This window comes from Ambystoma mexicanum, chromosome 9 (genome assembly GCF_040938575.1).
Source record: "Ambystoma mexicanum isolate Mex_15411 chromosome 9, UKY_AmexF1_1, whole genome shotgun sequence".
Lineage (NCBI taxonomy): Eukaryota > Metazoa > Chordata > Amphibia > Caudata > Ambystomatidae > Ambystoma > Ambystoma mexicanum.
Genome location: NC_090931.1, coordinates 976,301,297 through 976,315,334, shown reverse-complemented (window position 1 = coordinate 976,315,334; position 14,038 = coordinate 976,301,297). Strand labels below are relative to the sequence as shown.

Genomic DNA, 14,038 nt, shown 5'->3' with positions numbered 1-14,038 from the left:
AATTATCCTTGCTATCACGGAATGTCTACACAACGTACAAAAGACATGTCATGCAAGGCCATCAGATGTTTAAAACGTGCTTGTTTTAGAAGCCGAATTTATTATTTCTTAAATAAAATTCGTACTCTGGAAACCATAAAATGATTTAAGACATTTAAAAGATTTGGACCCGATTATTGTCCTGTAAACTCTGCATTCAATAAACCGTTCTTTCAGGTAGAGGAAGATGAACCAGAACATGACAAAAAGCCTGCCAGCATGCTGAAATAAAATCTGCCTTTGAAGGTTAGTAGTAATATTTTAGCAATATTGCAGCTTAAATATGTATTCACTTAATCTAATGAGATAAGTGATGGGCGTATGAAGAAGTGTCAACCGGTTTAATACCACTTTAAATTAAAAAGAAATGTAGGTGCCTAGTAGATTTGGCTAGCACAATCGGGTACCCCTTTTACTGGTCCCCAAAAACAAGTCCTCTTTTGGCTAGTAGATGGTTTACACAATCGCAGTATTTTAACACCCCATGGAATTCAAAATTAGTGGTGTGCAGAGATGTAGCAGGCACTCAATTGATTCTGTACACGCTCGGAAACGGACACATACGTTGAAATAATATATAATTCGTAACACCATGCAAAGTTCTTCATGACTGAAGACCCATTTCAAAATAAGAAATACCCAACAACTAATTATGTAAAAAAGATACCATTTTACAAAAGTCACAGCTGACTGAACAATCCTCTTTTGTCCTTTATTTACAAATCTGCCTTTCTTCGCCTGCTTTGCTCGTCCGATTCAACAGACTACTCAATGAGAAAACATCCTTTCAATATGCACTTTTTTTTGTGCGACGTCTTTTCTGTAGAAATGCGAGTATTTGAAGAATGAACATTTATTAGCCAGCATTAATTATGTCTCACACCTTTATGTGACCAGTGAAAAATAGGCATGACACAAGGCCTCCTTAATTCAGAGAACAGGTACAGATCTGTGCCGACCCTTGCTTCTTGATGCACTGTCAATGTTAATCCTGCTCTGCAAGACCACCTACGGGGCCAGCTCGCTTCTGTGCTCATTCAATCAGTGGCCTTGCTGCTGATACCACGAGCTGGCACGCCAATTAATGTCAGTACTAATTTGAACACCTGTCCACCACGAATTATGCCGAGACCACCAACTCATCACACATTGGCAATTACCATGCATATTTAACTCTGCATGCATTAGCTTTGTAATCACAGGAATATCTCACGTCAACACCCTTTACTTTAACTGTTATAAATTGGGATTATCAGGAAATACGTGTGACGGGTCTGCTAAAACCAAACCACTCTAATGTCAGTGATGTGCACCAAATTCTAGAGTGGCAGGCAAGAGAAGCAGAGGTAAACCAAAAGCATTTTTAAAGTAATGCCTATACACAAAAGTCAACATTGGTGGGAATTAATTGATTTTCGGTCTCGCTTACAATGTTGAAATACAAACTCTACAGCCCTACTTATTATACTTGTGCAATCTGGCATGAATAACAGCTCAGAGCCGGAATGCTGCACACTGGGACGTGCCTCTTGCGTCGACAAAGGCAGTAACAAACGGAATGCTTGAAGTTTGTTGGGAAAAAGCACATAAAAGAAAGCTGACACACAATTCTACAACACAAGTTGTACATGTTCTTTCCTATGCATCTAATGCTTTGTTATGATTTGCTGTATGTGGCTTAAAGATTGTCTGCACTCTTCACCAACATGCTTCTCAAGGAATCCACTAACTGCTTCCCTGCATTTACACACTGAAATTCTAACTTCCAACACATATGCCATCTAAGCCCCCTTGACATGGAAACTGAATACCTCTCATCAAACATCAGAACGCTTCACCTGTAAAACCACCGTCTATCACAGGCACGAGCGATATATCCTAGTACCACGGGCACACAACGATTCCATTTGGACACAAATAACGTTATGCTCTCAAACATAGCACTTATGAAAAGACCCTAACGCAGAGCTCAGGGTACTTCCGGCGTTCACAGCCATCAACACAAGTTGTCTTGCATTTTCCGCCTCTCCACATTAACCTAACCCACCCTCCTTCACGTCAGATCTTGAAGAGCACCTGGAGGCCATAAAAATAGCTGCAGGTTGCAGTATACAGTACCATAACATAAAACAGCATGTATAGCCTGTACCAGCATTAAATGTTGGAAAAACGATTGTATTGTTAGATCAGTTTGGTGAATCTCTTGCTGTACGTTTTAAACGGTGAATGTTGTATGTACTGCTCTGTGCTGTTCTGTGTGCAATCTGTACATCCTATGGCTGGGGTGATGTCATTTTGGACACTAGTAACATAAATCCAAGTAACAATAAAACATGTAAAGTACGTAGAATAGTTCATTATAGCATGATATTCCACATAAGCAATTTATATGCAAACAGCTTGTCCCAAAATCTATTCAATGGTAGGCGCTTTAGGACTTGCTCATCTCTAGTTCTCTCGTATTTCTGGTGCAGTCTTCATACTCTGGAGTTAGAAAGAACGGCCCATTACCCCATAGCAAGATATCATGCACAGTTCTAAGTCTTACCCAGAGAAGTGTCCGGTGTTATTCCCATGCTCTGAAGCAATGCTTCAGCTTCTCGTCTCTTTTTTTCAAGGTCAGACTCTTCTGGTACAGGAGCAACCGTTTCTTTTTTCTGATCCGTCTTCAGAAAATAAAACACAATTATGTTTCCATGTATGCTTTAAAATGTGTATCATAAGGACAATTCACAAGTTTCATAACAAACATTCCTCAAGTGTAGTCTTTAGTCACAATCAAATAATGAACATGATATCCCTCAGAACGTTAAGGGAGGGTGGCTAATCCCAGAGAACCAGGATGGTCTGGAGATTCACATAGGGCCGCACTACTTCAAAGTTCTCTCAGCGGAGTCTGGTGCTGCAGGCAGAACTCTCATCCCAGCACTTCTTGACATTGTAAGAACTGCTGTGAGCCCCAGCACTGCCCCCCATATACAACTTGGTTGTGTGCCAGAAGCAGCCCTGGACATCATAGCAGTAGAAGGAGCCCCCTTTTGTCTCATGTTACATTTTTTGACAGGTGGACTCGCCCCATGTTTCCAGTCTTAGTCCTGCCCCAACTTTGATGTGCTTTGATATAAACATAATATACATTTGATATAAAAAATGTTTGATATCGATCTTATAGCAAATGTATATTTTATAGGAAGGGTTTTCTAATGTATATTAGTTTTGATATAAGTGAATACACATTTTACATAACATCTATATAACGATGGGAGCAGCGCTCAACGATGTTGCTCGGTCAGTCGCCGAGAGAAAAGTGAGATATGAAGACGGGAACTGTAAATCTAGGTTCTTGCAGAGTGACGCGTTGCTGACGTCACACAGGGGTTCCACCCCGGGTTGATAGGAAGCAGATATACATTTTATAGCAAACTGATAAGAACCCCAAAGATTTTGATAGCAATTTTATTGCACTCCAATCATTTTTATATACACGTTATAGGAAGCAGAAAATATAAAACAATTTTTATATCTTTTTGATATAAAAATGCATATAAACATGTTTAAAACATATACATGTATATACAAAATATAAAATATCATTCGATATAGAAATGTATATAAAAATTATTTTTTGACAACATTCATTTACATGTTTTATATAAACCTCCCCAAAAGTTAGTATCAAAATGTTTGATATCAATTATGATATAGAAATGTATACCAATCTTGTATGAACTGGCATTGATAGAGTGTAAACAATGAAAAGCATTTTATAAGTAAATGTGCTTCCCAGAACCCGTACAAAAGTCAAACTATTGTTTCTAAGGGGTCTACAGCATCTCATGCATGGCATACATGTGTCCCTCTGCGACCCACCAAAGAGCTATGAATCAACACTGTAGCAGTTTTATATCTATGACAAGGCCTTGGGAATCCTAGGAATGTGCCGACATACAGAGCAGCATTCTATCCACATAAGCAGAAAGCACAGATGGGCTTTATTTTTAGCTCGCCAGAATATAGGATGTTTGTACCAGCTGTATAAACAATCCACCCATGGAAATACACATGAACAATGTTTACCAACTAAAACCAATCGTAGTTAGCAAGGCTATCTTTAACTTATGATTGAAGGCCGGCAGAGGAAGCAGCTGCAAGCTAAACTGAATTTTAGATGTTGTTATAAGGATACAGGAAGCAAACTATTTAAATGTTTGTTTTTTATTGTGCGTTGCTTAAACATCAAAACCTTCAGCACTTATTACATAGAAAAAAGAACCACAATAAAAATCCGTCATATCATAATAAATTCATGAGAATAAAAGCTATACCATACAAACAGTCAAATACAATCTAAAATAACAGTGACTAAAATGGTGATGCTTCCCCAATCAAATATATTACGGCTGTGCTATGTAAACAAGTGTAAGGCCTCTTTCCAAATAAAGAATGCTGAAGCTGTCACCACCAATTGAATGCTGAAGCCGTCACCACCAATTGAATTGGCACAATAGATATTATTCCAAGATTGATCAGATTGAATATGTTCCATATATATCAGAATAGGGGAGTATCTCTTCACTTAAGCCACAGATAAAATCGAACGTTAGGTGAGAATATGTCTGAAGGTTTTAATGGGACCCTGACAAAGAGGACTAATTCTGTCCTCGTACGCAGTCCCATGTCACGAGATATTCTCTGATAGGGATTATGTTGAAAATCAAATATGTGATGTATCTTTTCAGCTGCATACAACATGGCTTGGCCAAATAAGAGCAGACCATATAAGGAGAGAAGCATTGTGCTGAAAATAACTTATTTTATTTATTTAAAAACCATTTTTTTTTTAAGAGTGGATGCTACATAGACTCTTGTCGGTGTCCCATACAGAAGTTCTGTTCTTCAAAAGGTGCTTAGCAATCGAAGACTCAATTAAGTCCACCAACTGCAGACCAATATTGTCAAGGTGTAAAAAAAAAAAAAACAGGTGGTGCGCAATTCCTGCAAAAAGGAGTTAGTGGGAATAGATAAGAACGCTTTAGCAATGAGAATAAAGTATCTTGAGAGGATAAAACAGCATGCAAGGATAACATACATTTATAAGGCTGTAATAGCCATATGGACCTCAAAGAAGGGAGACCAAATTCTAGTTTCAAGGCTTCGACTGGCACGGAAGAGGGCACATCCAGAATAGAGCTTAGAAGCTTTCCTTTCAAAATTTCTAACCATTTCAATTTTGACTCGGGTACAAAAATACCTCATCAAATAACCAGAATAATGCTGGTGTGATAGACGAATCCCTCAATATTAAAACCGGCATGTTTACAAACACACTTTTTTTAAACCAGAAATTTTTTGAGAATCTTGGGTGAGAAAAAAGACCACCACAAAATGTGCAATTCGGGCAAAATGTTACTGCAGCCCCAACATAAATGTAGCTTTATACTATTTCAAACATGGTGTCATTTTTCCCAAAAAATTGAACTGTATTCTTCATTTTTGCCACAGTCTTAATAATCTTAGCTCTGCGAATATTAATATTTAGGTTATTTTGCCTGACATAAAGAGTTAGGGCATCAATCGATAGTTGGAGACCAAATGGGGTGTGATCCAATAAAACCATATCATCATAGCAGAGCCAAGGGATAGACACCAATTCTCGGGCACGGGGGGGAAAATTGGCTGATTCAATAACTTCGGCCATGTCTGAAATGTATAAATGAAATAGTAAGGGAGTTAGAACGCAACCCTGCTTCAGGCCATTATTCGTGGAGATAGGTAAAGTTAGCTGTCCGTCTTGGTTCACACGTATCAGTACCAAGGTGTCAAGAGTATAAATCCATGATTAAATAGAGCAGTTGAGCATCAATACCCCAGGAATGCAGTTTGCCCCACAGGTGGGAGCGATTTAACATATCAAATGCTTTGGAAAAATCTACAAAGCAAATATAAGTTCTTCCCCCTCCTTTTTTGTCTACTCCAGACATCAACGCACAAATATTAAATGATATTGAATGTGCTTTACGAAAACCCTTTGAAATTTCTGTAGGAGACCCTTGCTCTCCACCCAGGTATTCAGCTTTTTTAATACCATTATCGAAAAGGTTTTTGAACTGCTATCTAGCATAGCTAGAAGTCTGTAATGGTTAGGGTCGTTTCTTTCGCCCTTCTTAAATACAGCAACTAAAATAGAGGTCTGCCAGCTAAAGGGGATATAAGTTGTCATTAGAATTTTGGAGAAAAGCCGGACCAAAGTACAAGACCAGAAATCGTGATGAGCCCAAATCACTGCATTAGCTATCCCGTCCGGGCCTGGGGGCCCTGCAGTTTTTCAGGTCCTTAATAATAAGCTGAAGATCAAGGATGTCAAAGGCGAACAGCCCACTCTATCCATAAGACCCCTCAGGAGAAGGGAAGCCTGGTAACTGGTGTAAAAGTATATCTCAGCAATGGCACTAACTCACCTAGCCTCCGCCACTGAATTTGCATCATGCGGGCAAACAGCTTTGGTGAATTTCCAAATAATGGACCAAAATATGATATTATCATTATTCCGCAATTGCTTAAATAGGAACATCCAATTGGCGTTCGAGGCTGAAGCTTTGTGAGATCTAAGCCATTTTGTATGCCAGGTAGAGAGACTACCTACCCGTTTCCTTCTATCCATGCAAGACAAAGACTGATCTTTTTGGATAAGGGACCTGGAACAACGGGTTCCTCTTCCTGCTTTGGATTAAAGCATCCTAAGGGCTGTCCTAGGCACAACTTGTTGTGCCACTACGGGAATACAGACGTAGGTGTGTCCCCAAAATATTCATCAATAGATGAAAATACCAATCATGGTATCCAACCAGTTAAAAAAGAAGGCTTCATGATATAAAATGAAACTGGATAGCCTATTAAGGTTAAACTCGGTCCAAATAATAAGATTGCCTTAGGCATTTATCGTAAGCTTTGTTTCTGAATACTTCAAAATGATAAGGTTAGCCAAAGTAAGTGACCATTTAAATATTGCATGATCATAGAACTGGATCAATAAATACATAATCCAGACAAGAAGAGGCACTTCCAATTGACCATGTAGTTCGTCCCAGGAGAAATGAATGGGCCTTGAAATTCAAGCAAGCTAGATAACGCTCCCCATTTTAAACTACCAGTGTTATGCCTGTCCTGGGTATCCGAGATTGCTGGGGTGGGAAGGTGAGTCGCGCTCAAGTTGATTTAGACAATAGAAATGTTCAACATCAGAAATACGGTATTCCAAAACAGCTGTATTCAAAGAAGTAAGCTGTCTGTTCTAGATAGTCGACAGCCAACACATTTGAAACAAATCCAAATCAACAATTTCAACAAAAATAAGAAATTGTGGTGTACAATTCAAGTGATACATATTGTAATGAAATGAAAAACCAGCATTAGTAATAATCGGAAACAAAACATACCACATTTTTGATTGCCGGTGGGGAGGTCAAGCAAATGATGCACAAAGTTGACAAAGCAACATTAAGGAGAAAGAAAGGAAAGAAAAACAAAAAGAAAAAGGGAAAATTAAAAAGCCAAATAAGGTTATGTATTAATCTTCAGTAGGAAGGGTATAATACCCAAATATGAGGAACCGTGCCAGACTAGGCTTGCCACCAGTATCACCCAGTCAAATGTGAGTAAGGATTAAACCCGTAAGCAATCTAATTGCAAGATAATAAATAAATTCATAGTTTCACACGTGTAATTATGTTGATTAACAAAAAATGTATAATGGTGAAGTCCTCAAAATGAACCATGGGGAGGATGCGTAACCGCCCTTCCCCTAAATCTTGTTTGAATACGACCAGTTTCTGCAAAGGTAGAACAATCATAGCTAAGTATAAAAGGAATCAGAGTGACAATGTAACTTTGATTGACAGTGCGAGATGGGATACATGGTATACAAAGCATACCTGTAGGTGGAGACTAATCCGTTAGACTCCCCCCTTCAAGTTAATTCAGAAAAATCCGCAAAATTGCATGGGGAAGGATTCATAGGTTGACAAGTAATGCCCTTTAGTGGGTGCAGCGATGAATCAACAACAAGCAGAAAATATATACCTAAAGCCAAAGTACGATATTTCCACATTCAACATATGTTAGCCAGCTAATCCCATATTAAAGGCCTAAAGTGTGTGAGCACCACACACCGTTGGTAATAATAAGCAGCACTCTGATACCCGAGAGTTTGTAGCGCTATATAAATGCTAAATTATTATTAATTATTAAAGGTAGACTCACTCTTCTATAGATTAGAGAGGTAAAGTATTAGAGGAGAGAGAAGAGTGTTAGGGCCAAAGTACACTTTTCCCATATTACGCATCTATTGCCCAGCCAATTGCATATTAATAGTACACTAATTCTTCTATACATTAGTCTTAGAAAGGAAATAAATTAGCGGACAAAGAGGAAACCTTACCCGTGAATCGGTGCAAAAAGAAATCAAGGGGCCCAATCCCCGCGTCCTGACACTTTAATCAGCGATATTAAGGAGAAAACAGCCATTCGGGAACGCTACATATAAACAAATGTGTCACGGAAGTGACGTTGCAGCATGATGACGTCACATGTCGGAGGCGTGTGATGTCATATGTAGACCATACGGCTCGGTGACCAAATGAATGGCAGCCAGAGTAGTATTGTATGTATATGATGGAGGCACGTGTCATGACGTGAAAATTACAATGGTTTCAAAGTAGTTGCAAAGAGCAATATTGTATCTCAAGAACGCATTAGCGAAGTGATATGCTGGCAAGATAGAGGCACGTATCATAACGTGAGAATTACAATAGTTTAAGAGTTGTTACATGTACCAGCAGAACTCGCACAAAGTTGTATGTATAGGCGCACATAAATGAAGTGATATGCTAACATGATGGAGACGGGTGTCATGATGTGAACATTTCAATATTTTAAGAATTGTTGCGATGTAAGAAATTCAAACGTGAACATTTCCAATGTATGCAATAAGATTCATGATCATAGTTGGACACACAAAATATGCTATATATTGGAAGTAAAGTACTTCGATCAAAATAAAGTATCAGACCTAATGGAACATTAGGCCAACGGTCTCTGGTTTAAAGTTACGAGAAAGGTGATCTATATTAGTTAACAATTGAAACTATGAATCAGATTTAGGTTATCCGCGACAGTAAGATTAAGGGTTTAATGTGCAACACTGGTAGGAGAGTAAGTCTGGTAGGTCATCGCCCATGACAATCAATTCTAAGAACACATCCTCATTAGCTTTATTACCCGGTACAGTCTCTGCAGAAGCCTTCAAGGTATTTAAATGGCTATCTAGCAATACATCCACTACTATTGCCAAAGAACAAGTTACTTACCAACTGGTAACATTCTTTCGATTGGATGTTCTTCCAACGTATTCCACATCTTTGACATGTAATGTCCACAGCTGTGCACTTTGGAAACTTTTTCGGCAGAGGGCGTCCTACGTCAATGACGTCGGGTCGATGTCCCTCGAAGGCCTCCATCGAGGGCGACGTTACCAGATGTTATAAATAGGGCGCACAGCGCCCGTAGCTTCAGTTTATGTTTTTCCCCCATAACATGTGGCACCAATCCAATGCCTGCTTCACTGCACATAGCCGTGCGGAAACGTAAACTGAAATTGCATAGGAAATTCTCCAGAGGGGCAGGCTGGGAGGGCGATGTGGAATACGTTGGAGGAACACGTCTCCTAAGGCTCCTCTCGGAGGAAATACCCTTGAGCAGAATCTCTCATACTTCCAGTTGGCACTGGTGGTGAAGAGATCCACTTGTGAGGTTCCCCAAAGGGCGAAGATCTCCAGTAGGACTATCTGAGCCAACTCCCACTCGTGAGAGACCGTGCTCTGCCTGCTCAGAGCGTCCTCCGCTAGATTTTCGTCTCCAGCCAGATGAACTGCTGAGATCGAAATTCCCTGCTGGATGGCCCAGAACCAGAGCTGCATTGCCTCTGCACAACGGGAGTGACCCTACCTCCCCCCTTTTTTGTTGAGGTAATGCATGGCCACTGTGTTGTCTGTCATGATCAGGACACTCTTCCCTTGTACAGATGGCAGGAAAGCCTTCAGGGCCAGCCTGATGGCCCTCAGCTCTAACAGATTGATGTGGAGATTGGACTCCGACGGAGACCAACGGCCGCTGGCGGTCAAGTCGTTGGCATGCGCGCCCCATCCTCTGAAGGAAGCATCCATCACTACTGTCAACTCCGGCCACGGTTGCCAAAACGGTTCCCCCTTCATCAGGTTTCCTTCATTGGCCCACCACAGAGGATCCTGGGAGACAGATTGGAATCTGAATGGGATCCGACATCTTGCCGGAGAACTGCGACCACTGCATCTTAAGGACCCATTGCAGGGATCTCATCCTCAGCCTGGCCTCTGGCACCAGAAGAATGCAGGATGCCATGAGGCCGAGCAACCTTAAGAATTTGAAAGCCGGGAGACTCTGGGCATGTTGAAACTTGTCCAAAACCTGCACAATGTGATGAGCCCTTACCTTGGGAGGCTAGCACTTGCCCAAGGACGTGTCCAACACAGCCCTGATGTATTGGAGCTGTTGAGAAGGTGTCGGATGCGACTTTTTGAAATTGAGGGAGAAGCCCAGCTTGTGGAGGGTGCGGCAGGTGAGACTCAGATGATCCAATGCTTGCTCTGGAGAATGCGCACAGATCAGCCAGTTGTCCAGGTAGGGGTAGAGGTGCACCCCCCCTGCCCGAGATACACTGCCACCACCATTAGCTTGGCGAAGACCCTCAGGGCGCAGGTCAATCCGAAGGGCAGGACCCGAAACTGAAAGTGCGAGTCAGCAGCAGCAAACCTCAGGTACTTCCTGTGCTTTGGATGAATCAGCACATTAAAGTAAGCATCATGTAGGTCCAGAGACTCCAAACCAATCCTGAAGTTGAAGGGCCTGGAGGACTTCAGAAAGAGTGACCATCTTGAACTTGTCCTTCCAGGATGGGTCTCATTCCTCTGTCGTTCTTTGGGATCAAAAAAATAAGGGGAATACCATCCCTTTTTCCTCTCCGCTACAGGCACCACTCCTATAGCACCTTTCTCTAGCAGGGTCAGGATTTCTTACAAGGAGCGGATCCGGAAGCTTCAAAGCGAAATTCCCCGGTGGATTGTCGTGAGGCCGCTTTAGGAAGGGAAGACAGTAGCCATGGGCTATGTTATCCAGCACCAACGCATCTAAAGTAATGGCACGCCACTCTTCGAGATGCTGAGACAGTCTGCCCCAACCGGCGAACCATGGGACAGTCATGACCCTTAGCCCTGGCCCTCACTGGCAAGTCAGCCTTCCAGTTAGGGCCAGGTCAAAGGCCTTAAAACCTCATTCAAGACTCTTTGGCGCCAGGCTCATAACCATCATGAAGACCAACATTAGAATGGGACTATTTACTTGGGACTATTTAACTTGGGGAGTTCACCCAACATGGAGGCACACACATAGCTCAGTTACAGGGAAGTGAGCTATGCAGTCTAGTCTTTTGGGTGTGGCAGGCCTGGGACTACTTTACCTGGACTACTTTACCTGAGACTATTTAAACCGCACCCAAACAGCAGAACATGGTTCGCGTGATTCTGCGGTGGGCAGCGTAACGCTCACCGTGTCCAGTTCTTTGATGCCAGCTTACCTGAAACCAAGGACCTGCAGAGAGAGAAAGAACACTACGAAACTTACCTGCCACAGTATCCGGTCTTCAATCCATCGCCAACTTCAGTTCCACTCACCTTAAGGTACGAACTCCATCATCCGGCACCGCATGCATCCTGGAATACCATAACCTGGAAAGAGGAGAAAGAAAGACAGCATTAGGAAGGGTTTACTCACGTTTCCTCCCGAACAAAGAAAGCCACACAATTCTTACCTGGGTTGTCATCTCCTGGTCAGTATCATCGCTGGAACATTATGGCGCTCAGAGAGGCACATCGTGACCTGCAAGGAGAGAAAAGACACAGTTTAGCAATACAAAAGGCAAAACAGCGCAGCGCACCGTGCATTACTCACCGGACAGCATCGCGCACACAGCGCTTTCGCCTACTGGCCCATGCTAATCTTCAAACTGCATGACAACACCAAAATACCTTTCCATACCTAAAAGGAAAGAAGCAAGACATTATTATTCGAACTAAGAGGAACATAAGAACTGCATATAAAGACTGTAGAGCAGCAAACCTACGGAGTCGCAGCAGGCTTGGTTTCCCACAGGGGGGCTTGCACCAGTGAAGTAACTTGGTCGCTGCTCACCCCCCACATCTACGCGCCCCTGCCACGAGCAGAGGGACGGAGAATCCACTTTTTACAATATTAAGGTGAGGAGAAGGCCCAATGGGGAGGAAGGAGTTGAGGCCAAGGGAGGTGGGAAAACAAAGACAATCTGGTATTGAATCCAACTCTCCTATATTGCAGACCCATCTTTAACCAGAGGCCTTACCAAGGGACCGGGAGAGGGTTTGAGAGTGCAAATCATCCAACCAGGGCTGGGTGGCGTCCCCGTGGATACCAGGTGAGCGTAACAAGGACATGTACTAAGTACTAAGAAGCACCAGTAACATTCCACCATAATATTGTCTATTAGAGAGGCCTTAGGCAATGTACAAAATCCAAAAGGTTTTGGAGGGCACAGTTGGATTCGATAGTCATCGGTATTCCAACAATGTACCCCAGTCTGTCCTGAATTTTCCCTCCTGCCCCTGTAGAATATGCTTAATCCGTTCCATGACTAAGACATGCCAAATTTTGTGTAGCCACTCATGATTGATTCGAGCCACCTCTTTCTTCCAGCTCTGAGCGATCACGATTAGGGCCCACAAAATCAAAACCTTAAATGCTTTTTTATGTGCCCTTCCTCGTGGAGCCATCCCCCTTGACCAAACGTCCAGAAGATATTCTCCTGCCCCCACAGGTATATTTGCCCCTAACACCACCTGCAGTGTCTCGCATAATAATATTTCAGACCTGGACAGGACCACTAAACATGGAGCCAATCCCCTTACACTTAAGCCAACAATCTGGCCATGGCTCCATAAACATTGTTAGTAGCCTCACCGGAGTATAATGCCATTGAGTGAGGATTTTATACCACATTTCCATTAGTTGGATGGATCGAGTTAGCTTCGGAATATTGTACCAAATTGTCTGCCATTCCTCATCAGATGTTTGCCGATCTAAGGTAACTTCCCACTTGACCACTTTTCTTGGGGACCGCCTTCAGAGACCAGAGCATAAAATGTTGATATAAGATGCGTGTCCCCAGTGTGCGAGAGATATTTCTCAAAAGCGGCGAGTTGTCTAACAGCCGAGAGTCTATTGAAGGGGTGACGAACCTAATGCCGGAGCTGGTAGTAACAAAGCCGATCCTTTACAGTGAGGTCAAAGGTTTGTTTACATTTTTCAACATTTTAATTTCTTGGCCATAAATTAAATCTTTAAGCCTTACACAGCCCGCCTCTCTCCATTTCCTAAAAGCGCTCGCCTCCATCCCGGGCGTGAATCCGTTTTCCCCTTCCCTGATTTCTAGGATAATTTGGGTAGCCTTCTTCTGTCTTCATTGTCGTGCTAATAGCCTACCCGCTCTATTCCTCTCTAGATAGTTGTGTTTGGATCTGCGTTGGGTCCTTTCCGCCTTTTTTGCCCTTAATAATTCAAGCTGTCCTTTAATTGCTCCATATGTTTTCATTCTATTCCTCGTAGGGTAGTTACAATTCAAGAATATAATGCTGAAAATGGGTATCTCCAAGTCCTCCTCTAGTCGCAGATTCATCTTTTCCCTCAGGGCTTTGTGTGCTATAAGTTTCCCCCCCTGATTACCACTTTGAAGGCGTCCCACCATATCCCCAGCGATATATCCACCATTGCATTTTCCACCAAAATAGGCCTGAATTCTTTCTGCTATCTCCCCCGAGAAGGCCGTATCCGAGAGGATCCATTCCGGTAAAACCCAATTCCAAAGCTCCCTATTACTAGA

The 14,038-nt window shown here is 42.2% G+C and overlaps 1 protein-coding gene across 7 annotated transcripts in view; it reads right to left on the bottom strand.

Moving 5' to 3' along the window:
* Positions 1–14,038, bottom strand: part of DYNC1I2 (dynein cytoplasmic 1 intermediate chain 2) — a 1,097,199-nt gene that overhangs the window by 958,344 nt on the left and 124,817 nt on the right. For all 7 annotated transcript variants that reach the window (XM_069616204.1, XM_069616201.1, XM_069616199.1 and 4 more), the window contains one exon: positions 2,588–2,705. In XM_069616204.1, coding sequence (XP_069472305.1) covers positions 2,588–2,705 — 118 coding nt within the window. The remainder of the gene's footprint in view (positions 1–2,587; positions 2,706–14,038) is intronic.